We start from the raw sequence: 25,002 nt of genomic DNA, 5'->3' as shown, positions 1-25,002 counted from the left end.
TGGGATAAAGTGCTAATCATCTAACTTCGTGTCCATTTCCTTTGCATGCGTTCAACCTGGCAACTGAACAAAAGCAAAGTAACAAAAGATGCAGACAGTGACTTCTTGCCCTACCTGCTTTCCACAGTAAGGTCCTCTGCTCGTTGTTGGAGTTGAAAGCCTTGGCAAAGCAGTGTGACTCCAGCAGGCAGTCCAGCAGCTTGAAGAGCTGTTCTGAGGTCAGGTAGCGATACATGCCCTGATCCTGGATCTCCACTGGGACGTCTGCTGCATACGCAGCATCCCGCTTCAAAAAGACAAACACATGACAGATTATTGGCTTTAATCACAATGCACAGAAATATAGTAAAAGCGTCTAAAACTTCTAAACAAAACCACTAATAACTGATTTTGTTACTGTATCAGAGAAACACAAGTGTTTGTACCTGAGCAGCAGCAAAGTTCTCAGCATCTTCCTTCTTACTGGTGGCAGGGAAAAAAACGATGTTATCAATAGTCTGGATCAGCTCCAGCTGCACGACACACTTTATCAGCAAAGCTGAGAATAAGCGTTGCTCCTGGACCTCTGCGGAACATACAGGTAAACTTCCATCAGAACACACACACACAAAAACACTAACAGTCAGTCTTTGAGTAAAGCGACAGGCTTACTTGTTGGGGTCCTGCTCCTGGAGCCGTCCTCATACATGCCTGAGGCTGAGCTGTACTGACTTTGCCGACGGTTCTCCATGGCAACCCTATCGGCGCTGCTGATGGAATGCTGGTCGTCAGAGCGGGACTGAATATCCACTGACTTCTGGGAAATGGAGTCCTGAGTGCAAAGTGGGCTGAGTTACTGCAAGCCTATATATACTTAAAATTATACAAACACAGTACAGGTATATAAATTATGTATAAGAAATTAAAACAGTGTGAAAGAAGCGAGACAAATATTTTGTTTCCTAGCAGTAAAATTCTCAGAGATATGCAAATGATATGTAAATAAAAATATAAACAAACATGGCAAAGAAAAATATGTTACGTTCAAAAAAATGACCTGCACACATGCAAGTGCCAAAACAAATAGTGATTCATTCACACGTAAAACAGAAAAATACTGTATTTCCTCACCAGCTGTTTGTCTGACAGGCTCTGTGTTGTCAAGTGTTCTCCCTCTGCTCCTGCTGGTCTCCATGTTAACAGCCTGAAAAACAGTTTACTCACTAAATCACATTCATTCCAGGACAGAATGACAAACAACTAACAACTTCCAGGCTAGAATATGACTTGAGCTAGAAAATCCATCAAGCTAAACAAAGTCTTAATTTCATCCCTTTATAAATACCTGTTTGGTTTGTATTTCAAAGAAAATCCAATTATATAAGAAATTCATTGTGAATACGACTGTAAATTGTATTTTCCTGTAATTCCAATTTAATTTTGCAACTAATGGTCCTGTTTCTAATTAGAATCACTGCTAAACTTAAGACTGCATGTTTATTTTATTTTTTTTACATCTAACTTTAAAAGCAGGGCTTGTTTTCTGACTTTGAAGCGAAGGTTGGTTTTATATTCAGCGCAGCAGCTTACGTGTGTGGGATGGTGGTTTTGAAGATGTCCAGCATGCAGGTACACGTCTTGTCCCAGGTCTCCAGGGAGAATTTCTCTCCATTCAGGATGACTACATTCTCTAGACAGTTGGTGCCTGAACGGGCAAGCTGCTCGTTATCTATAGACGCGCAGATGAAGAAGAGGAAGAGGAGGAGGAAGGGTTGGGTCGAGAGGAAGGAGAGAAAAGGGAAGGGTAAATTAAAAAAAGGCAAGATGCATCGATATATAAAGTTTGCTGAGATTTCTTCCCTTTTATCTGTTTTCCAATAAAGAACCCAAAAATACTGAAAATGTTTATTGATTATTTGCTTAACCTTCGTCTTTTTATAAAGTGATGGACCAGTATTCATGCAACGCATAAAAGCTCCGAGTCAATCTTTAAGTTCTCTCACTGCAGCCAAGCCTAGGTCACGGCTAATGCCTGTTATTAGTTTGACCTCTATAACCTACATCAAAAGCACCATTACTTCCCCTTTTTTTGTGCCACTGCTTAAAGGCAATGAGGACAATCTGGACACCAATACTGCACACATATTCAACGCAGAGATCCCAGGTATCTTAAGATACTTGTGTAAAGATAAATATGAGATAGAAAGGGTTTCCGGGTGCTCACCTTGCTGCACACACCAGTAGAGCTGAGCCAGAATGTCATCCAGCAGGACGTCATTGAGGGACTCAAAGTACTGGGTGAAGACATCACAGATGGCATAAAGTGCGTGGTTGCAGGTGGTGGTCATCCACTCTGCTTTCTGAGGGTGCAACACAACCTTGGTGAGAATTGGTTCTCTTCTGATACTTGAGACATTCATTTACAACAACTGCTCGTGTCCAAACATCAGCAGTATTTGCAAAGAGGATGGTCAAAACAGCTGTAAAACACAGGATTTGAACCAAAATGAAAGTCTTGTCAGTACCTCAGTCTGTTGCTCAGGCAGCTTCATGTTGTCAAAGATCCTGAAGACAATTCTGAACAGGTCTTGCCACCAGTGTTTCTCAAAGGTGTGCCCGTAGGTCTTCATCACTTCAAACATCACCGTGAGTCCCCTGGGAAATGCACACACACAGAGATTTGTTCGTTCCTGGTGCTATGGCGGACATTTGCTTTTTTACAACATGCATTAAAGCCTTTAATGAGCCTAATCAGAGTCTGTACTTGTCTTTATCGCTGTCTTTACACGCAATAGAAATTAAGTTAAAATATCCAGTTTTATGCCTTTAATGATGCCCACTATCTAAACCCTGAAAACAGCAGGGTAAAGGTGAACGCCACCTACCTGGTCCTGACATCCAGCTTACATCTGTTGATGATGCAGGAGAGCTCGAAGAGAATGGGGAACCAACCCCGCACCCACACACGGTCCTCAGGCGCTACATTCATGTCATCACTGGTGTAGTCTTTGAAGGCCTGCCAGAGAAATAAGAGCCACTGTACCATTTCTGCCTCGGGAGAGAATTTACCCTCCTAAGCAAATACACATTTCAATACATACTGTACGAGCTCCTGATGCACAGAGAAAATGATTATAGTAGTATGCCAAAGCTGTACCAGTAAACCTTTGCACGGCAAGTTTTGATACTGGATGATGTCAATAGATGTGGGGTAGATATACTACTGTTCACTTGCACGTTAATTCATCCTGTACTGTACAGGATGTACATAATCTAAGCACAACATGCTTATATTCTTCCAATCTTTACATGTTAGTCAGAGGTACATTTATATTTCATATATCAGGATAATGCACATAAGATAAGACTGACTTTATTGTCCTGTTCTTAAAGCGGTTGAGAATGCACTGGGGGAGTCTGAAGCGTCTGCCTGAGGGAAGAAGCTGGTACTCAGGGTGGAGGACATGGGTGGGGAGACAGCATGGAGTGTGGGATGCTGCCTGACTCCCATGATTTTCATGGCTCTTTGTGTTAGCCGGGTAATCTGGGCTTTCGGCTGCTCACAGGTTGCCAGCTTTACAGTAAGAAATAAACTGTTCTGTGTAAAGCAGGGCCTGACACTGACCTGTGGCCTCTCTGAGACGTATTTGGCGCAGTGTCGGATGAGGCGGATGGCTTCCATGCTGGTGTCTGGGAAGGAGGCATTACAGGCAAACTCAGACAGACACTTAACGGCATCCTGGAAGGAGTCGATGGTGGCCGCAAAGTGCTTTTCAAATACATTCGCTGGGAAGCGGATAGAGGTTAAGGCAGGATAATAGAGGGGTGGGTGGAGGGAGATAAAGACAGATGAAGGGGAAAGATCGAGAGAAAGAGCAAGATCAAAATCTGATGACCACAAGATGAATGAAACCATTTAACAAAATAAATTAGGGAGGTTGTCATTTAAGTTATTCTTAGGTGTCCGTGTGTGCTGGACTTACTGACGATATGGCCGGTGGTCTGGAAGGCCAGCTCTACAATGCTCTCGTCCTGGTCAGAAGCAGCCAGGTGAAAGACAGAGAAGATGTTCTTCCAGCCTGAGCGGATGTTCGCCGCCTGGGAGTTAACCATCTGGGCTATACAGCGCACCACCATGTCTCTGATGGTGGGAGACCTGGATGGAAACAGGGGGTAAGAAGAGGAGGAGGGGAGTGAATTGGAAGAAGGACAGGAGTGAAAGCAAAGAGGAAAAGGGTTGAGGAAGAGGAGTAGACAGAAGGAGTCAAAGGTAGAGCAGTAGATGAAGAAGCATAAGAAAGAGCCAAAGAAAGGTTGGGGGTGGGGGGAGGAATAGGCAGCATAAGAGTAAATCAATTAAAAAGAAGGAAATTCAGCTCTTCATTGATGTCAATTATCTTTAAAAGCTCTTAATAACATCCTCAATCCCATTTTCAGGCCGAATCATTATTCCAGCACCGGCTTGACATGTTTTCACAGCTACTGCCATAGTGAAGAGCATTCCTAATTGCTCAGTAGCTATGAATGAGAGAAAAACTCTGCCTCCACTTACCATCGCACACACACACACACAGAGAAAGGAGGGCAGCATGAGAGAGTCTAATGGACACACTGCGCTGTAGGGTTTACATGGCTGCCTGCCATCTCCTCTTTGTTGAGGCTCTCAGCCTGTTCAATCTGTGGGTGGATTTCTACTTACATGGCTACTCCTCTTTCACATGAATGAAAAAGGGCGTTGCAGTAAAACAGCTTGCCTTTTTGTTGTGCGGCACACAGACAATTATGACGGCAAAATCATTTATAACTGATAGCTGTTCAAAATCCATTCAAGACTGAGTCGTACCAAGCAAGGAATAAAAGGCTTTTACATGATTTCACTGAAAGGGTAATGCAAACAGACTGAAACGGGTCAGTCGAAATGTTGGCTTTCTGCTTTTCTCTGAGTGAACAAACCTAACAACGTGCTTACTTGCTGGTATAAGAAAGACAGAGGGAGTAGAGACAGACAGAAAGAAAAAGAAAGAAAGAAAGAAAGAGAATGAATAACAGTGGAGGCAGAGAGCTGCTACAGAGGTTGAGGGGAGGAGGGGAGTGTGAGTCTGCAGCCATGAACAGCCCAGAAATAGTAACTACTCAAAGCCACAGTACAGGCCTTGTGTTTGCGCCACCCTGTACGACAGATTTACATGGGAGGAGTCACATAAGCACTCACTCACAGATAAATGCACCACTTGTCTCTTTACCTGTTCTTTTTCATGATGTGCTCAAAAGGCCTCAGAAAGTCTTTCTGGAATCTGAAGTTGGCCAGCTCCCCCTTCTCCAAAAACTTCATGGACAGTTGCCTGAGAGAGTCCACAGCGAAAATTGCCACATCCTCATTGGAATTACAGCCAACCTGCACGGAGAAAAAACATATTTCAGTAACACTGCACTGTTTAAAAAAAAAAGAAAAAAAAAAAGATATATTTGTAACCATTTTCTTTAATTCAACACGCAAAGCACAGCTTTCTAAGAACAAACTATTCCTTCAGTAAGACTTGCAACTGAAAAACAAGCATCTAGGTGCCAGAGGAAACAGTTCACACTCCAGCAGGAAAAAAATACTTCTTAAAATCCACTTTCCAACATGATGAATGACTATTTTGAGGCTTTGATTTTACACACGCCAAACCCAGTTTGCAGCTACTCAGTGAGAAGCAGAGCCTCAGTGAGAGATGTGTCCTTGAATACCAAACTACCAGAAAGCTTTTCTGGAAACAATTTGTGTTTATCAGTGACTGAAATCAGCCTTCTGTAAAACAGAAGGTGGGAGAGAAGTAAACAGTCCTTTGCAGCTCCCTCACTCCTTTCCCAACAGAAAATATATCTGACACTATTGTTTCTTTGTATACAACAGAATTATAGTGTATCCATGTCTTAAAAATGTGCTTCTGTTTCACGATTTCCATCCCTGGAGTAAACAATCCTCACCCACCTTGTTGAAGTGGTCTCCAATAACCTCCCAGATCCTGGACCACTGGAGCCTGATGCGGCCCATGTTGTAGTAGGAGATCTCAACAATTTTTTGCAAGCTGAACATACGTGGGTGTGTGGGCGAGGCCAGCTCATCCATGGAGACAGCACACAGCCAGCGCACAAAATCGACTGACAAATAGATAGAAGATGTTGGCAATGAGCAAAGAAAGGGTGTTTTGTACAGGCAAAGTGACTCACAACGATCAAAAATAGACTCACCTATTGCGTTACCATCCAATCTGGTAGAACCAGTGAATATCCTAAAGCAGAAACATATGTGGTAATTATCATTTAAAACCCACATTGCATGGAAAGATTTTAGACAACATATAGATTTACATTTCTGCCAAAAACACAAGAGAAAAATAAGGGGATGTGAACTATGTCTGATGCAAAAAAGAAGATGTTGTCTGCCTACACTTACTGCATACCCACTTTGAATCTAATGTTTTCCTCTGATAAGAAGTGGTTCCTATCTTAATGCTTTTTACATTTTGTAGACATCTAGACTTCTCTACTGCCATAGCTTGTACTAGAAGATATGACCAACATAATCATTTTGTCAACATTACAAAGTGTGGTGCACTGCGATAGAATTATATGAAAAAAATAGATATGGGAGTTCAACCAGTGTTTTCAATTAGTGTTTTCCAGATTTTTCTTAGTCAGGGTGACTATAGTACCTGTCCACAGCCACCACGACACTCTGAGAGCTGGTCTCTCCGATGGACTCCTGAATGCTGGCGATCTGCTTACGGTCCACTGTCCCTCCAACTACAGAGCAAAGCACAAAGGATTACAAAATCTAAAAACAAACATCATTTATGGGCTTGTTATGCAGTCAAGAATTGAGTGTAGTTTTGACCGATTTCCGATTGACTCCACTGGGAAAAAAACAAAACAGGACAAGGCATTGTGGCATTGGACTTGCTTTACAATATGTATTAATAAGTTGGTGCTGACCTAGACCCAGGTACTCGTCGTTGCTCTGCTCCTTCGTACTTGTAAGGAAGCCATCTTTGCTCCGCACCGTCCCTGAGATGTAGCGTGCCTTCACCCCTGTACCGATCAGCTGAGCCAGCTCCAGCTGACTGATGCACTTCATGATCTGAGAAGAGACAGGACAGGGGCATATTTAGAGAAACAAACACACATAGAAAGTAATAGAAATGGACACAATATAAACTTGGACAGAATGGAAGAATGGGGGACTAGGAGAAATGTGTATTGGGAGGGAAAAGGATCCAATAACAAAATAGGCCAACATTTTAATGTATGGTACTGTTGTACCAGTGATTGGAAAAGGATTGGAAATAAGCCTTCTGGCTTTAATGTGTTTTCATCCTCTGTGATTTTTAAAGTATGTAATGACTGCAGTGCAGTGTTATATGTGTTGTTTGTAATCATCAAATAAAATCATTTATTCATTCAAAGTTGAACTGGTTGCTGTAAAATACCAAAAAACCCAACAAACACCTATGACAGCATAACTGTTCAATTAAATATCAATGCCTGTTTGGAGAGCAACACATGTTAAATAGAATAAACTGTATTTACTAAAACTTGACTTTATTACATTTTTAATACCATGTATTGTTTGTAGCTTTTAAAGCAATAACCCACAAGAGGCTGTGTTTGTTTGTTTCATGTTGTGCCTAGAAACGACTTAGCTGTTCTAAAAATATATATACATATATACTGTATATACCATTGGAAATTGAGGCCTATTGTGACTCATTGCTAGAATCAGGTAAGGAAGATATGAGGAAGAAAGATAAGGTAAGGTGAGAGTTTTGTGAGGAAATACAACGAGTGAAACACAGCCAGTTTTTTGTTGGATTAGAAGAGCAAACCTCATGCCAGGAGTTGCCCAGGTAGTTGCCATCAGTGTGGGCCACAGTGATGAGGGTCTTGATGGTGTCAATGTTCTTCTGCTTCATTTCTGAAATGCCAGAGCTGGCTGTCAGCAGGGTGAACCTCGCCAGGGCCTGTACATAGGCATCCCTCTCCAACTATTGCAGAGACAAAAAGACAAGGCAGTGGGTCAAAATACTGCGAGGTAAGAGATACAATAAGACACTAATAATCCAGTTCAGACTGCAGTACCTGTATGGAGAAGATGCATGCTATCCTGATGGCACAACGGATCCCCTCCAGACACAGCGAGGCCACCTCGGTGTCATCACAGTCCTGAAGACCCACGCTGAAAGCAGCCAAGAAGGGTGTCCATGCCAGCTGAGAAACAACAGAGGGGTGAGGTGTACAATTTGTGTGTGAAACTGTGTATGTGCCTCATAGAGTGTGTTTCTGCTTGTGTTACCTTGAACATGGGCCTGACGTGCTCCAGATGCGTGGCGCTGGTGAAGGGAGCCTGGACGTGGCTGACGGCCTCCATCAGAGCTTTGGCCGTCTTGGCCATCTGCTCCATCTCCACATTGTACAGCAGACGCCTCTGCTTCTCACTAGCCACACCTGAGCGAGAATCAACACCAGCCATGAAAACAGGGAAAACACACACACGCAGGTTTGTACAGCAACCAAACAAAGTCGGCCAGGAAAACAATGCAGCTTTTCTTTTAACACGCTCTGCAAAATGTCAAAAGGAAGCAGCTCTTCATGCCTATTCAAATTTTAAGCAGCTCATTTAAGTCTTTTTAACAGAACAAATGATGGCAAATGTGAACAAGCCAATAATTTCTCTGCTACTTTTAAATCGCTGTGTGCTCACAGTAGTTCCTGTTTTAACCTTATCTGAAGATGACTCACAAGCACTGACTTTCACTGGCCACTCAGCAGCAAAATCTAATCAGTTTACATCTGACACGTCTCTGGTGGCTATAAGTCTCATTCAAAATCATTACAGCAACAAAGATATCAGGTAAACGCTATGGATAATAACTGGAATCTTAGTCTTGGCATTTATTAAATCTTTGAGACATCCCATAGCGCTGAGACTCACTGTGCTTGTTGGATTTCATGGTGAGCTCTTTTGTCTCCTTCATGGCAATCTTTTTCCCTGCAATCTCGTCATAGATGGCTGAGAGATATTCCTCAGGTAGGTCTTTGCTGTCGTTGATGCCACGGTTCATCTTGATGTATTGCTCTTTTGTCATTTTATTCTTCACCTTTGCAGACAACAACAACGATAGGTGTCAAAAGCTGCTTATGCAATCCCTGTGATTTATGTTGCACTGGTATCTGAGGGAATGACGGCTATCAAAACACATTCCCAAAGGCTGCCGCCTCACTGAGGTGGAGTGTTTACCTGTGGACTGTGAAGGTCTGTTGTCAACATAATGATCGAGTAAGCAAGGACGTATGCAGTGTCAGCACTGGCAAAGAGGGTTTGCCTGGAAAATTGAAGGGAAGAGGAGGGTAGGGAAAGACAGAATGCGTATTAATGTAACAGCGTGTTGTATGTGGGCCATGCAAAATCAAATTCAGCTATTTCCATAGTCAGGAGATGGAAACTCACCCCTGATTGCATTCAAGATATCTTGCTGCAAATTTCTCCATGAGCCGGTCGATCTTCTGGGCCTCTCCAGGGAGTCGAAAGCCCTCCAGGAACATCCTTAGTGCAGAAACAAAGTCTTTGCCCTGGAAGTCCATTTGATCCACGTAGGCGTACATCACCTCTTTATTGAAACGATCATTATCCCCGAGGAATTCTCCCACTTGGGTCTAAGAGAGCAAAAGACAGAGGTCAGTCTTATTGGAACATACTGCAATGTAACATACAAATTAGAACAAGACAGTCTAAAATCCTGCTAAAAGAACCTAAAGGCTGTGCTGTTTCTTAAACCCCATGTGTCCAATGTGGTTTGAACCGACTTAGAGCTCGACACTCTCAGTAGCATGGCTATGAATTGTTCTTCAACTAACATTCCCTTCATTCTAAGAGGGAAAAGCAGAGGGAGAACACTGATTTCAACACTATAAAAGAGCAACTTATTTGTCTGTCTGTCTTTTCACCACTTATACTTTCCACTAGAAGAACCACTGCCTGACTATCCTGTCCAGTGTGGATTAGATAAATACAGGTTAGACTTTCATGGTTATCCACTCTGTTTGCTGCTGCTGTGGTGCCACTGCATCTAAGGGCCCTTGTTTCTAACCAGATGTTATGAATGCTGTTTAATGCTGATTACTGCTGTGCACAGACACCTTCGAGGCAGTCCAATCAGGGCAGAGTGTGCTCCTCCTTAGAGTTAACTTTTTCACTGCCTATAGGACTCTGGGTTAGAGTGGCGGGGTGACTGTTTAATGCTGGTGGATAGGCATTAGAGTATTGTGTGGGTTCTGTGTGGTTTGGCTAGCTGATACACAAGGCAGAAAGTGCAGAGTTTGTTGAGTTGGAGTCTGTTTAAAACATACAACACATGTTTTTGGGGTAGAATGCATCACAATATTTGATCCACTCTTGGATGTCTCCAAGTGGAATAATCGTGTAATCAGTACACCTCGTCTGAGATCAGTTGTGTAGTTTGTGCACCCTCACGTCTTGTAGGGAGAGCAGCACAGCAACTCTATGATTTTGAGAGTCTTGTAGTCTGCACTTGGCTTTAGTTGAAAAATTGAATGAAAACAGGGTGACTTGTTACCGAATCAAGCCTCTCTTCCTGGTGCAAGAACTGAGCAAGATCCTCTGGGGTTGTACCCAGCATGCCTTGCTCTTGAAGGTACTGGATTCCTCTCTTTGGTTTCTTGTTGAACCTGTGTAGAATACAGACACAGAACATACTGTAGCTGATGCAGTATCACAGTATCAACTGAATAAAATTAAAAATTGAAGTGCGTGTAGCAAAACTTACAGGTCAATGCCTTGCTCGATGATCTCCTTTTGCTGTTTGAGGACCTCAAACTGCTCTGGGTTGTCAGTACCTGACATCTGGGTGCTGTAGCTGCCGATGCCTGACGAAGCCGTGGAGTCCAGAGAGTTAATGCTCCCATAGCGGTTTATGGTCTCTGGGGCCTTGGTCTCTGTGCTCTCCAGTTCTGATGGTTTCTCTTGGCCTGAAGGGCAAAAACACGAGATAGTCATCCCTTCTGGGTTATCCTATGTCTATTGTTAGTGTAAGAACCAACAGCCTGAAACCATCACAAAGGTGAGTTTTTAATTGAAACTCTGTCGTTGGCACAAACTCAGCCTGGAGGCTTAAAAAGTGAGCTAACTTAAAACTAGTACTGCAGGTGAGGGAGTTCAGTAATTGAAAGAGGAGACTGCAACACAGAACAAGATGACCCTGAGGCCTTCTTAATGATTGTTGTTGGCAGGGAGGGTATACGCACTGGCATTACTCACATGCACACGAGACCACAGCCTAACGAACTCTAGAAAACACACACACTTATTCACACAAAGCACGTGCAAGGCAGGAGAGGATATTATAAAAGATGGGTTATCTAAAAAGCTCCAGGCAGTCAAAGAGGAAGCAGCCAGAACTTAAAGGCAAGAGAGGTGTTTTTTTTAAGACTGCCGAGGCGAGCTGAGGGATCTGCTGCTGCTGCTGGAGCACCCCTGTAATCCTGTGCTAGGGCCAGGCGTCTGATTACCCATCGGAAACTCTTTAAAACATTCAGGACAGTGTCACAGTAATGTGAGCTGGCAGTGTGCTTCCCATTCTTAGGCGTACAGAGTAGGGAGAACAAGGTGGAATAATACAGAGGGAGGAGGGGAAAATGATTAACAAGAAGGATTTGTACCCATTGAGTTCAGAAAAAGTCTTTCTACCATTAGTACCATTAGTTTAACTAAATCCATACATGGTTTTGGTTACAATCTGTGGGGTGTAAGTGGGTAATAGGAAACCCTACAAACAACACAGGTTGTATAATGCGAGACTAGTACAAAAGCTACAGACACAACAGGCTTAAAACGAATAATTCCCATCACAGCAACACGTTCTAGCAAACACTCCGTACTACTATTACCTGCTCTTGCTTTGAAGTCAAACAAAAAGGGGAGAAAATGACACGGGACAATTTAAAGAGTGAAGGTGATATATTGTACAATTCAGTGTTTTGTATTCACAAATCATATTGCACTTCTATTGTACGAGGAAGAAAATAGTCTTTGTCTGAAATCCCCAACAGCAAGCAGGACGAATTTAACTTCCAAAATTCTAATTCTGACCTATGAGCTCCTGCTAGATTACTAATGGGTTGTCATAAGTTTTGGCAAGATTACGTCCCTGCGAGTGAACACAACTGCCTCAGCTGGTTAGCCTTGACAGCTTAGCCTGAGGCTAGCCTGTGGATAGTCCCAGGGACTTGTGGGATATCTTTCCAGCCCTTTCACAAAGTTGCACTTGCTCCTAAGTTTGAGCTCCTCCTTTGGAAAATAACAGAAATCCTCTGGTGTGCAGAAGACCCAGGGGCCAGTCTCACACACAGGATATGCTCTGTATGTTCTAGACTGATGTTTCATCACTGCTCCGCTTCAGGTATCACTCTGTTTTAGACTAAACCTCCTGGATTAACCTGTCTGTGGGGGCCCTATGGGCATTATCTCACTGTCTCCTCTGGCTGGAGCTGAGCTGATGAATGCCCGCTTTCCTTCTCAGAGCAGTAGCTTCCCCGATGAATGCCAACTGTCAATCCTACAACTGATTGCAGCCAAGCTGATGGATGTGAGCCTTACCACTAACCCCAGTTAACCTCAATGATGAACTGCTGCCAAAAACCGGGCTGATCAAGGGAAAAGACTAGTTATGACCTTGGCAGTCTCATCTCTTGACACACACTTTCCACAACAAGTTCAATTCTCCATAGACTGTTGACGAAAAACAACAATCTGGATTTTTATGTGCAAAGCCAACAAAGCATAATATTGCACGCACACAAACAATTCCAGCATGTACCATCTGTATTTAAGCTGTGAACGTAAATTCAAACCACTTCTGATCACATCTTGATATAATAATAGGGAATATAGTGATGTGCATCACTGTATGCAATCTAATCAAACCCTCTTTAAATCCTCTTAAAGAATTACTAAAGACTTCCCCTTGGAGTTTAATTCATCCTTCAATAATAGTGATTGGATTCAGCAGTTAGAGATAATTCTATGTGTGTTTAACTTCTCTTATATTGACTTAGACCAACATGAATTCTGCCACTGATGTATCTAAAAACTAAATATTTAGTCAGTGTGTAGAATTAGAATGAACAGAAAGGTCATTTCGTATCGTATTCAGTTCAGGTTTGATGGCTGCCAGACAGCCTTGATAAATTACATTCATGTTCAGTGCATCAGTGTCTTACCGAGGCTGGTCTGGGAGTTGGGGTTGACGTATTGGTCTTTACTCCATTCTACCATACATTTCAGGATGGACACTAGACATTCAAGGCCTTTCTTTCTCAGGGTCAGCTCCTAAAAAGGGATACAAAATATGTTATCCCAATTACTAAGAACATTTTAAATGGCATTATAAATAACGGTTGTAAATAATAGTAATACTAAATAAAACAAAATATTGGGAAAAAAGAAGAGAAAAAATATCACCTGTAGGGGTGTTGTGCCAAGCTCATGACCTCCGCGACCCTGCGCAATTTTCGAGAGGTCATTGACCAACCGCTCAAATATGTTAGCAGCATTCAAGTCACAATCATAGTTCACGTAGATGTCCACCACGCTCTGGGCATCTGAGAAAGACAGATAGGACACAGATGGAGTTTGTCAGTGAGAATCTATTAAACAATTACAGACTGTGTTCTCTGCTTTTATGGAGTCTAAAGCAAGCACCTAAATAGCTGCACCCTTTATAAGAGCTTAATTATAATCATTAAATTAATTGAAATGACCGATTAAACACATTTAGCTGACAAGTATTTTGCAAAACATCGGGTTTGTGTGTACCAGAAGCTTCTCTCCTAAGCCTCCATCACTGCCTTGTTATTAAAGCACCAATACTTATTAATTACACATAAAGAATCAATGTTAATCAGGGCAGTTTCCTTTGACAAAATGAAAACGGAGACACAAACCTGCGCATATTCTAGTGAGGGTTTGAATGACCATCCACTTGTGGTCAAAGGAGCTTGTGGACGTCTCAAGAATGTACAGGAAAATCTCCTTGAAAAACACCTGCAGACAGAGTCCATGTGTCAATGAGAAACAACAGCAGCCATACAAGAGGAGAGGCTGCTCTATATCTATCTATCTCTCTATATTATATACATGTACAAACACACGATCGTTCGATCGATCGATAGATAGATACACAAAGTATAAACCTACAACTTGTTGTGAAAGGAGTACACACAAGAAGAAACTGATATTTAAAGGAAGAATACATTGCTGCTTTTGTAATTTGTAACCCTCTTTCCCTCAATCTTCCACTTCCACAAGTCATTAATCTCCCATGTTTCCCAGAAAGACTGTCAGCTGCAAGAGAAGGTGTGAAACTGTCGCTTCTCATCAAGAAGTGGTGGGTGGATATATAAATATAGCTTTAGTACTTAGCCAACTAGTTCATCAGGTTTTCCCTGCATATATGAATTGAAATAAAGGTGGGGGAAAAAAAAAACATGAAAAACACCACATGGAGAGCACGCTGCTGAAGAATGAGAGCAGCAGGTAACAGTTGTCAGAAAGCGAGTGTGTGTTTTGGGAATATGGATGGCCTTCATTGCATCACATTAAAATCTTTCCAGTGAAGATATCGGATTATTATGAAGCACCTGCAGAAAGTGTTGAGTTACAGTCTGTAGCAGGTTAGAAGTTGTTCAAAAACTACATTAGGTGTTAAGCCTTAGCCTGAAAAAAAACCCCCAACAGATATCTCTGTCATTACCTTTCCACACCAAGTCTGAAAAGCTGACAATAAAACCTGAAATGTTCTTGATAAGCACAAGATGCGGTAGTGAGTGTGTTACCTCGATTTGCATCTTGAGGTGCGTCTTGAAGTGGGAGAGGAGAGTGAGGAAAATGGAGAGTGAGAGCTCGAAAACCTCAGGCACGGAGGAGACACCATTCTTGGACAGGGCCACACACAGGTACTGCTTGATGGCGTTGATGAACATCTCATTAGTCTTGAAGATGGGCCCGGCATTCTGCAGGATGGACAGGAGCAGCTGGAGGGACAAGACCTTTGATCGCAGCTCATGGGACCTAAGGCAGGGGGAGAGAAGAGGAGGAAGTTCCTGCAGTGCTTCCATGTATGTAAAGACAGCATGTAACACAGCTTTGTCAGAAAAATTATTTCGTGTAAAATCAGGGGAAAAGGTTCTGCTAGAATGCAAAATATTATAGTATGTTGGCATCTACTCCCCAAAATTAAATATAAGTGAAAGAAACAGTCAAATTCTTGAAGAATATTATCTTGAAGTCAGTCTGTACTGAGAACCTTAACCCTTTGAGAATGAAGCTGCTTCCTGCATAAAACAACTTTATTCCAGCCATCTGCTCAAGACTCCGGGAACACATTATCCAATCTGATAAGTATAAACAGTTCAGAGATACAATACATTCAATTCAAACTCTCATGAAAACAACTCAAGTAATTACGGGCAAATGATCTGTCCTTCAAGCAAAGTTACACCTCAAAGAAGCAGCAGTGTAATGCACACTGAGACCACATCATACTGTATCTCTCTCCATCTGAGAGTTAAAATCTTCAACAGCCATCAAAGAAATGATAGGGCAACTAAATCAAAGCTCCTCTGCGTATAGAGCCTCAGCTTGTCTGAAGTGTTTTTCTGCAGCAGCAGGACAGAAAAACTGGAGCTCAAAAAACATACTTTCAGCTACTTTATATGCTGAGATTGGCTGCTTCTCTGCAATGTCTTCCATCTCTGGCGAGCAGACAAAGTAGGATTTATGTGGCACAACAAAAATGTGTCACTTCTTCTTCTGCAAGTGCCCAAAAATATGGACTTATTTCTCCCCCAAAAGGGCTACTTACGTAACGTACTTATTCATTCTCATGGTAAATTGTCTATAGAGCCAGAAAAACAAAAGAGAAAGAGAAAAAAGAATTATTGGTAATATACTGTTATCAATAGTTTGAGAAACTGTTAAAAGTAAAATACCATATGTATATTATTGCCATTTGTACATTAAGTGATGGTAACGGGATGCACAAACAAATCTAAAACCTATGTGTTGTATAAAAGACAACCTTACCCATAATAAGACCAGGAAGTAGGACACTGAGTATGTTGTTACATGCGCACGTTCAATCAAACAAGCCTTTTTGGGGCAGTATAGAGGCTGACGTGGTAATTAAGCCCAATTGTTCTAGTAAGGATTAGTAACTTCATTTCATACCATTTTAAAAGTATTTTTGAACCACAATAACTTAACTAAACACAGTATGGTAATGATTTAACAACAGTATGGTCAAGAGGATATATTCAATACATGTACAACTTTTATACTTGCCTGAATCAACCCTTAATGTGAAAATCAATTTGACAACAGAGGACATTTTCGTACATTTTGTACACCATGAAGATATAAAGTAGTTTCTGATAGTTGACTTAATAATAATGCAGCTTTTCAGCCTCTGCGCTGTGTTGTATGTGTGTATGACAGAGAGTGAAATATCTCGCAGAGGAGCCTTGTAAGGAGGGTAAAAGGTTTCTGTCTGGCAGTGACATGGCACATCAGTGTTGAGGAAATTGACATGGCCTTTATCAGACACACAAACGCATACGCACTGCTCTCTTGCATTTCCACCACATTCATTTCCGAACGCTATTCAAGAATAGACTGAGCTTATATTTTGCCAACTGACATAAAAAATTGAAAAGATTAGATATATAAAAAAGTAGACAAACAAATATCATAGACACCCCACAGACACTGTGTGAATTGAGTTATAATAGAAACCAGATGCAGGAAATCCTGTTTCACAAAAGCTACTGCTATCAGGATGAGCCAATCACATTCCTGTTTTTGCAAAGCAGAGCATGGTCAGAAGTAATATTGAATGATGGCAAAATCAGATTATTTTTCTGCTTTCTGGTGCTTTGAAAAAGGAAACAGTTAAAAGGGATTCTGCGCTTCATGAAACCAGGAAGTGATTCAGAAAATGCTGAGCGATGCCTCATTGTCTCCTTCATCACCATTTATCAAAACACTGCTGTTATCACTGGAGCAATCCTCATTATAAACCATGACTCACATCTATTCTGATACCCAACACACACACACATATATTAACCGAGGCAAAACAGGGGCATCTTTCACAGTGGCTTGACTAACTGTAGAACATATTACTATTCTCAAAAGTCATCAGCCATTTAACAAACAGCTAGGTTTTCAGAGTAGAATATGACCTTCCGTTTAGGAACAAAAGTTGGAAAATATCTAAATGACAGAACAAATTCTCAAACAAGTTTGTGAATGAGCACTTAAAATAGTGATTGCAAGTTATTGGCACAAATTATGTGCATGATTAGGTTTCCTCCACTATGAACTGGGTTATACGGCAGTACCATGAAGTGGAAGTTCTGCTTTCTTTTGCTTATCAAGTGTAAAAGTTTGCTGTTGGTAATGTTTAGGCAAGTAAAGCAGCAATGGTTAAAGGAAGGGTTAACATTTGGTGGTATTAAAATTTCTCAGAGCCCATGGTGTTTAAATAGTCAAATTACTTAAATTATTAATTGATAATCAAAATTGTTGCTGATTAATTTTCTGTGAATCGACTAATCAAATAATCAGCTAATCATTTCAACTTAAATCCAAAGCAATTGACAACAAAAAAGTGCATGGTCTTGATAGGTAAGAGGAGGTATGAGCTATTATCGGAGTAAATAGTAAAAGACTTTCACAAACCATTACAAATGTAGAGTTCACTCAAATTATTCTTTGTACAAATTTGGGAAGTGAATCCATGTTGTTGGAGAAAGGTAAATGTATACAGCTATTCACAACCCCAACCAAACACTCACTATCACTTGTGTTATTTCTATGTCAGACTACAACCTGTTTCTACGCATGCCTTAGGTTGTGTAAAAGCATATTTCTTTCACTTTTTGTGCACAAGACACAGATTTGGAAACTGAGATACTAAACAAAAATGACCAAGCAAGTAACACTTTAATCCCTTTCTTGCACACTACATGGGATGAATTCTTACTTCGGATCTGGTGGTCCATCTGACAGCGGCTTCATTGACAGCTTGCACAGTGAGCGAAAGACAAGGAAGGCATCTTTCTGGAGGATGTGGGAAAATTTTGCACCTGGTGGCTGGCCGGGGGCTGCTCCTGATTCCTACAGAGCAACAAAAATAGTCAAATCAGTGTGCAGTTAGCAAAATCTTCGTTCACTGAATCTCACTTCCACCAGCCTACCAATCACAAAAAAGTGTTTGATTATAAGCCTCCAGGTCTATTAGATTTGTTTAACCTTCATTAGTGATTAACAGTCCTCACAGTCTTGACAATCTCAAAGTGTTGACAATCTTTTTCACTATTTTGTCTTTTGATTACATCAAGTAGATCATTTTCCTCTGACTCTCAGCTAGTACAGCTATTCAGCGTGCCAAAATGTTAAATCATAAACAATAATTAAATATTTTTGAAGACAGGGGTGAACTCCAGCTAACAATCATAACACATAAATACGAAACACGTTAAAACATCATTCTGCTGTTTTTCTCTTACTTTAACCAGTAGATCTTTGACTTAAACTTATCACAAACACGTAAGGTGCTATTAATCATTAGCATGCGTGGTTTCCACAACTCTGGTCCGTCCTTCACCTGAGTGTCATTGGACGAGACAGACAGTCTGTCATCAGGCAGCGAGGGGGTGAAGCTGGCAGAAATAGGCGTGCCTGGGATGCCGTTGGCATGGACGTGCTCGCTGTCGCTACCCAGGGTGCCCTCGTCCTCCAGGGAGCTCTGGGTCCCCTCTGTCACCGCTTCAGCTGGCTCCGACTCTGCTGGCTCGCCCTCGCCACCAGACTCCTTGGTGTCAGAGCAAAGGTTTGTGGGGTCCAAGCAGTGCCCTGTGGTGATGACAGGAGCAGGGAGGAGTTGGATTGACTGCATTGACACACTCAATATGAAGATACTTAAACACCTTAAAATATCCTCTACCAGAACTACATGTTTTATGACCGGCAAGGCAACATTAAACTGTCAGATCTTAGTCTGGAGTCTGACATGACATTCTGGTCAAGTACAAAGGGAGAAAGAGTTTCAGGTTAAGAAAGGATACTAGAGTGCATTTCTGCGCAATGTTCTGACCGACCATTAAAGCCTGTTTGTCAAATTGCTGCTCAAGGGGTAAAAGTGTATTTGAAAAAGGAAGCCAAAGCACTATTTTTTTGTGCATGCAAGTTAATAAAGCTTTTTTTGCAGCCATAGAAAAATAAAGGCTTTTTCTTCTTGCACACACAGACAGAATGCTTTGCCTTCTTTTTGTCAGCATCTAAGGGAACGTCAGAGAGCTTGACCTGACCTAAAATTATAGTGTAGCTTCCCGGGAACTTAGGCTGTTATTTCTTAACAGAGGGCCGGGTTTAGAGACTTTTGCATCTCCTTTCAGACACATTTTGTACCCTGAGAGGTGCTTGTTATTTAGCAAACAAAGACACCAGCCTGGAAGCAGAGTTTGCTTGTCACTTGTTTGCTGAGGTGCACTGTATAATCAGTAAAGTGAACCTTTCTCTTTTTTCTATATAATAGGAGGAGAAATTATACGTGTGGCTGATCCCACGGCTGAGTTGCATTCTGCTAGATCACTAAATTTGTAAGGGTTAGTTTTGCATAAAATTTTGCAAAGGTATTCTACAGAAATGTCAAAGATAGCAAACAAAGGGTGAGCAAACTGAAAAGGGCTCATAGGAGCTGCCCCGAAAAAAGAGCAGAGGGGTGTTTGCGGCTGAAGTACTTAAACTTACTGTTCATTGAGCTGCTAATGCACCCTGACAAATACACTCACTTTGCAGTTACTTTAAGGCGGGTTGTTCAAGTAATCCTTTCTTTTGGACTTGTGCTTTTATTTCCTTCGAAATTGGTTGAATGACACCTACAACATTAGTATTACAAATGTGCCTATAAATAGAGATAAACATGGTTTTAGGACACTCTCAGAGCATAATTAGACACTGTCTATAAAAAAAACAACAACAAACATTTTCATATATACATTTCTTACTGCACACAGAACACATCTCACCTCCTGCAACAGTATTGACCACCTCCTGCAGAATACTCTGGACGATTTCCTGGGCTTTCTCCTCATAATTTGGAGTCTCCTCGTCTTCCTCCTCCCCTGCCTCTGGATGCTGTTGGGCTGCTGCATCTGAACAACACACAGACACACTCTCTCTTTCTCTTTGTTGACTAAAAAGGTGCAGAGGGCAATCAACACATTCGTTCTGCTCTAAGCATAGTGCTTTCTGGGCCAGCATGCACCGAGTTACAATGTGATTGACAGACTATTTTAAATCCCACAGTTCATATTCTACACCAGTTCTCTCAGTGAATGAGCCATTGTAGTGCTGAATGCGGTATCAAATGTTTGCAACAGTAAACACTGGTTCTGGCTGCTTTCTTTTCTTTGAATGAATTGCACAAAATGTCAAGAGTGAGGAATCGTGCATATTCAGGGGGTTTATTGTAACTCTAGATGTTTTTATTAGCAAACATACCAGCCCAGAATGTACATACAGCTCAACAGATATGAAATGTTTAAAATATGATCATTTCTGTGGCTGTTTATCAAGTGTGTATGGAGACCTAATTAGTTTAAAGTCACAATTAAACGGCATTTTGAAATAGCATTTGGCTTCTGAATATTGACATTTTTTACTTGTTAAAACAGGATATTAGGGCAGAACATATTGTAACATGTGAAAGGTGAATTCAAAAATGCAAACCAATGGGGTCATTATCATGCGGTAGTATTTTTGTCTTTGTCTGTTGGTTGACAAAAGTAAAGCAATTAAGGAAACTCAAGATACAGAATATAAACATACAGAACAATAAAATAAATCCCTTTAAGCAGTCTTACTTTGTGCTGCTGCGGTGGCTTGATCTGCTTCAGTCTGTTCATTTTCAGCCACGCAGAAGTCAGAACCATTTTCTGGATCTGGGTTCTCATAGACCTGCCCCTGCCCCCCCTGATCCTCTTGCTCTCTCTGCTCTTCCTGCTCCCCAGACACAGACCTGCTGCTGCCCTCCGGGGCGGGTGTCGAGGGGGTGGACGGGGTGGATGGGATGGTGATGCTGGGAGTTGGAGGGGTGACCGGCCCGTTTGCCTCCTGTGTTGGACCCTTGGCCGGCGGGTGGATGTGAGTCTGGAGCTGGGGGGAGTCTGGCTCGGTGTGCAGGGTAACCGGGGAGTGCTGCCGGTGACGCTCTCTCTCCAGCTGCTTTGCTTCCTGCAGCTGTGAGGGAGTGGGATGGACACACACACACACACAAAAAAAACAAACAAAAAAAACACACATACACAGACAGTACACACAAAGAACAGCAAAAGCATTCAAAGAACAGACACATGCAACACACACAGAAAAAGACAGGTTAAGACTATGTAAATAAACTCATAACAGCAATTACAAGTTGGAACAACCTGTCTAGATTCCCTGAGGGCTCAGTGAACCCAAAGCAGAGCCACAACACTTCCACATGTCAAAGCAGAGAGCAAAAGACAGCGGTTCTTACATGTTTTTTCAAGATGTTTTTTTAACATCTAGAGTGCATCAGCATACACTAGATGTGTGTTCTTATGGAAATGTATATGAATACACACTCAGTGAGGAAGTAGGACATGCTACTAAAACAGCGATGAGACAAACATTGTGGAATCGATTCATGCTGGCTCGTGTAAACTGGGCCTATTTTAGTCCGCTGGTGGCAGAAGGTATTTCTAGTGGAAAATGGCTCATTCAGCCATGTCCTGGCTGATGTGTCATGGCTGACATGTGTTTCCACTGCTTCTGATATGGAGTACTGGAAAGTGTTGCTATGCTTTAGCTTGGTAGGTCATGAGTTAAAAGTGGGTCACAAGACATTTGCACACAGCTGTGGCCTAAAGAATATGTGATGTTGGTGAATATTGTGTTATTTCAGATAATAGATTGCTTCATGGCACAGGTAAAGTTTGGTTTTGAGCAGAGTAAAACTATCTCTACTGCTGATCTTAGAGGGAAGAAGTACTTATACACACAGTTACACACTTCACAATTTCATAGCACACACCAATACAAGTTCCAAAAAAAGAGAGCAAACAATTACAAGCAGTGGAAGTTCTCTCAGCCAAGCTAAAACAGCCCATGGTGCATTTTCAATCCAAGTGCATTTGTAGATTTGTTGGGCATAAACGTTAAAAAAAAACAAATTATAGACTTGAGTGATTTGAAGAGGAAAAAGCACAGTAACTAAAGAGAGACATGAGTTACAGATGGAAATATAAACAGTGTGACACATTTACAAAACAGTGGTGATGGATGGTGATCCTTCTGTCTACAGCAGACTAGCTTTTCAATTAATAACTGTAATTAACAATATAAATCTTCCAAGTGCAGGGACACTTATGGCAAATGTGAATTTGTTTCAGTGAAGTACTTAGTCTCATCTTCCTTTCTAGCCACAAGTCACAATTATACAATCTGTTTCTTCATAGGAAGTCTTTTTCCTTTCACAAGGCAAACCAAAAACTGCATTTCACATCTACTTCATACTCCTTTTATTAAACCCACTATGTCTTGTTTTTAAAACCACACTTTCAGAAGCTGTTCGACTCTAATTAAATGAGCCTGCTGCTATTGTCACATTTAAATTTAAGCAACTCAATTCAATGACAGAGCGTTCTGAATGAAACAATTAGTATTGAATATGAGCAACAGTAACAAGGCCAGACAACGCACCTCGGCTGGGGGGGACAGGCGAGGCAGCGCAAACAAACTAAGCTCATTATTTAAATGCCACCTCAGTCGTATAGTGAAGGCTGAGTCTGTGTGAGAGTGAGCGAGACAAACACTGTGTGTGCATACGCGCGCGTGTGTGTGTGTGTGTGTGTGTGTGTGTGTGTGTGTGTGTGTGTGTGTGTGTGTGTGATCATACCATGCTGAGCTGCAGTCAGGAGGATACATCTACACACAAACACAGAAAGTGGATCTCCCTGTGCAGCAGCTCTATGCAGACAGTGACAACTCAACAATAGGCCTGTGCCTCAAAGTCTGCCTTGTCTCTATCTCTACCCCTGACTGCTTCCGTCTGTGTCTCACTCAATACCAGTCGCTCATTGTTCTAAAAGAACTATATTAGGCCTTTGGAGAAACAAAACAACAAAAAGCTGTCAGAAATGAGACAGGCGTAGCTGACCTGCGATAAAACATTTACCACGCCCAGGTGTGAATGTAAACTAAAATGTAAATTGGTGCAGGAAAGCGAGATGATTTGTAGGAAAGTCAACAAAAGCCACAGCAAGCATATGGTGGGGAAAGTACACAGCATACCTGCTCCTGTGCAGTGGAGTAGCAAAGAAAGAGAACGGATGAGTGCATGAATGGATGAGGGAAAAGCTTAATGCACAAACACAGATAGACAAAAGAAGAGTTTAAGAGTTCTGATCAGGCAAGTCACGGCAGTCCTGCACGCTTTACCTGGCGGTCACGCTTTCTGGAGGCCAGAGACCAAGATAGCTTGTGATTTGTAAGCTATGTGTCCAAAAGGAAGGGAGGGAGGCAGGTGAGGAGGGGAAAAGTGTCATTCAAAAAGAAAAAGATGACATTAGAGCAAGCTTTTTTTTTTGAAGGCAACATCTAAAATGTCCCTCTGGACACAAAGCAAACAGTAGACTTTAATTAAATCAGGAATAGGTGGTTTGAGTAAACCATCAAGCAGAAAGCTTTGCCACAGCATATAATGTCTTTCATTATATTACAATCCAGTCTGACTCCATGCCAAAACAGTTTTACATATTGCTAATTTGTTGCAGCATTTGTAAACTGCGACATCACAGGTTTTTGAGCCTAAAGATTGCAGTTTGTTTGATTCTTAAAGCAGCTACATTGGCTTTTGTTTAGTGTCTAATTGGTTGGCTCAAGGGAGGAATTGGCCTCTCTCTCACTTTTGTATGTCTTTCTACATAAACAGCATTCTGTGTGTTATAAGTGAATTTTTCCAGAGGGTTGGACATACTGCTTGGTTCTCCATGCGTGCAAAGATAACGTTGAGCATCTGTGTGAGCGTGGCCTTGGCTGTGGTCTGGTTGATGAGGTTCTTGCTGGCCAGGTAGATGTTGTAGCACGTGCGGACGGCCTGCAGCACAGTGCCCTCGTGGATTTCTATGTGCTGGGAGGTCACCGCTGTCAACAGAGCCTGGAAGAAAGAGTAAAGAAAGGGAAGACAGGAGGTGTCAAACTGGCAGAGGCAGGTTGAGATGAACATCAAACCGATACGTGTGGTCACCAAAACTGTATCTTGTACAAGGAATAAGTTTGTTTGACAGTAAGTCAGTGCCAATACTCCTCTGATTGGTTGACTCCGGCCAGCTGATTGGTCACTGACTGACCCAATTAGGACAGGGGAGAGATTAACCAGCCTTCTAAATTATGTTTCTCTGCTGTTACTGCAGGTCACAAAAAAAACATATTCATAAATACATACAATATAAGTGCAAAAAGTACCATTTATAAAGCAGAATGTCAACACACCACTGTTGATTTTTTGTAATTTACATTACATTACTTTATGTACAAGTTACTTTAAAGTTTTTCAGATGGGCCATGGGAAAAATTTGAACATGTAACCTCACCACTTGCCAAATGTCAATATGTCTCTAAGGCCATTTCCCCACTTGTCCTGTACTCCATAAATACTCTGGAAATTTGACATGCTTACAGGATAAAAATCCAGCAAAACAGATTTAGCAACAAAATAAAGAATATGTAAGCAAAAAATAACTATGGTGGCTTAGACACTTTCATGTTGTATAAGTTGCAGCAGTATTACAATTCATATCACACTGACAATAAGAGGCTTTTACAGCTTGTGAGGGGTTTGAGGCGTTGAGCCAAATAATGCCTATGGTCAGCAATAA

General features: G+C 41.7%; 1 protein-coding gene across 5 annotated transcripts in view; it reads right to left on the bottom strand.

Moving 5' to 3' along the window:
* Positions 1-25,002, bottom strand: part of arfgef1 (ADP-ribosylation factor guanine nucleotide-exchange factor 1 (brefeldin A-inhibited)) — a 51,656-nt gene that overhangs the window by 4,020 nt on the left and 22,634 nt on the right. Inside the window, exons 5-38 of one of the 5 annotated variants that reach the window (XM_044175602.1) lie at positions 24,102-24,281; positions 23,564-23,617; positions 20,965-21,340; positions 20,128-20,253; positions 18,705-18,952; positions 18,081-18,214; positions 15,900-15,932; positions 14,872-15,106; positions 13,981-14,080; positions 13,499-13,638; positions 13,258-13,366; positions 10,806-11,007; positions 10,596-10,707; positions 9,470-9,675; positions 9,260-9,344; positions 8,954-9,119; positions 8,315-8,466; positions 8,101-8,229; positions 7,848-8,006; positions 6,958-7,102; positions 6,678-6,768; positions 6,214-6,254; positions 5,954-6,123; positions 5,223-5,374; positions 3,963-4,135; positions 3,605-3,765; positions 2,865-2,995; positions 2,505-2,634; positions 2,204-2,339; positions 1,570-1,708; positions 1,111-1,183; positions 652-811; positions 426-565; positions 115-286 (exon numbers count right to left, since the gene is read on the bottom strand). In XM_044175602.1, coding sequence (XP_044031537.1) covers positions 115-286; positions 426-565; positions 652-811; positions 1,111-1,183; positions 1,570-1,708; positions 2,204-2,339; positions 2,505-2,634; positions 2,865-2,995; positions 3,605-3,765; positions 3,963-4,135; positions 5,223-5,374; positions 5,954-6,123; positions 6,214-6,254; positions 6,678-6,768; positions 6,958-7,102; positions 7,848-8,006; positions 8,101-8,229; positions 8,315-8,466; positions 8,954-9,119; positions 9,260-9,344; positions 9,470-9,675; positions 10,596-10,707; positions 10,806-11,007; positions 13,258-13,366; positions 13,499-13,638; positions 13,981-14,080; positions 14,872-15,106; positions 15,900-15,932; positions 18,081-18,214; positions 18,705-18,952; positions 20,128-20,253; positions 20,965-21,340; positions 23,564-23,617; positions 24,102-24,281 — 4,960 coding nt within the window. The remainder of the gene's footprint in view (positions 1-114; positions 287-425; positions 566-651; positions 812-1,110; positions 1,184-1,569; positions 1,709-2,203; positions 2,340-2,504; positions 2,635-2,864; positions 2,996-3,604; positions 3,766-3,962; positions 4,136-5,222; positions 5,375-5,953; positions 6,124-6,213; positions 6,255-6,677; positions 6,769-6,957; positions 7,103-7,847; positions 8,007-8,100; positions 8,230-8,314; positions 8,467-8,953; positions 9,120-9,259; positions 9,345-9,469; positions 9,676-10,595; positions 10,708-10,805; positions 11,008-13,257; positions 13,367-13,498; positions 13,639-13,980; positions 14,081-14,871; positions 15,107-15,899; positions 15,933-18,080; positions 18,215-18,704; positions 18,953-20,127; positions 20,254-20,964; positions 21,341-23,563; positions 23,618-24,101; positions 24,282-25,002) is intronic. The other 4 variants (XM_044175603.1, XM_044175604.1, XM_044175606.1 and 1 more) reach the window with 4 other exon arrangements.

Source organism: Siniperca chuatsi, linkage group LG19 (genome assembly GCF_020085105.1).
Source record: "Siniperca chuatsi isolate FFG_IHB_CAS linkage group LG19, ASM2008510v1, whole genome shotgun sequence".
Taxonomy (NCBI): Eukaryota; Metazoa; Chordata; class Actinopteri; order Centrarchiformes; family Sinipercidae; genus Siniperca; species Siniperca chuatsi.
This window is presented reverse-complemented; position numbering and strand designations above follow the sequence as displayed.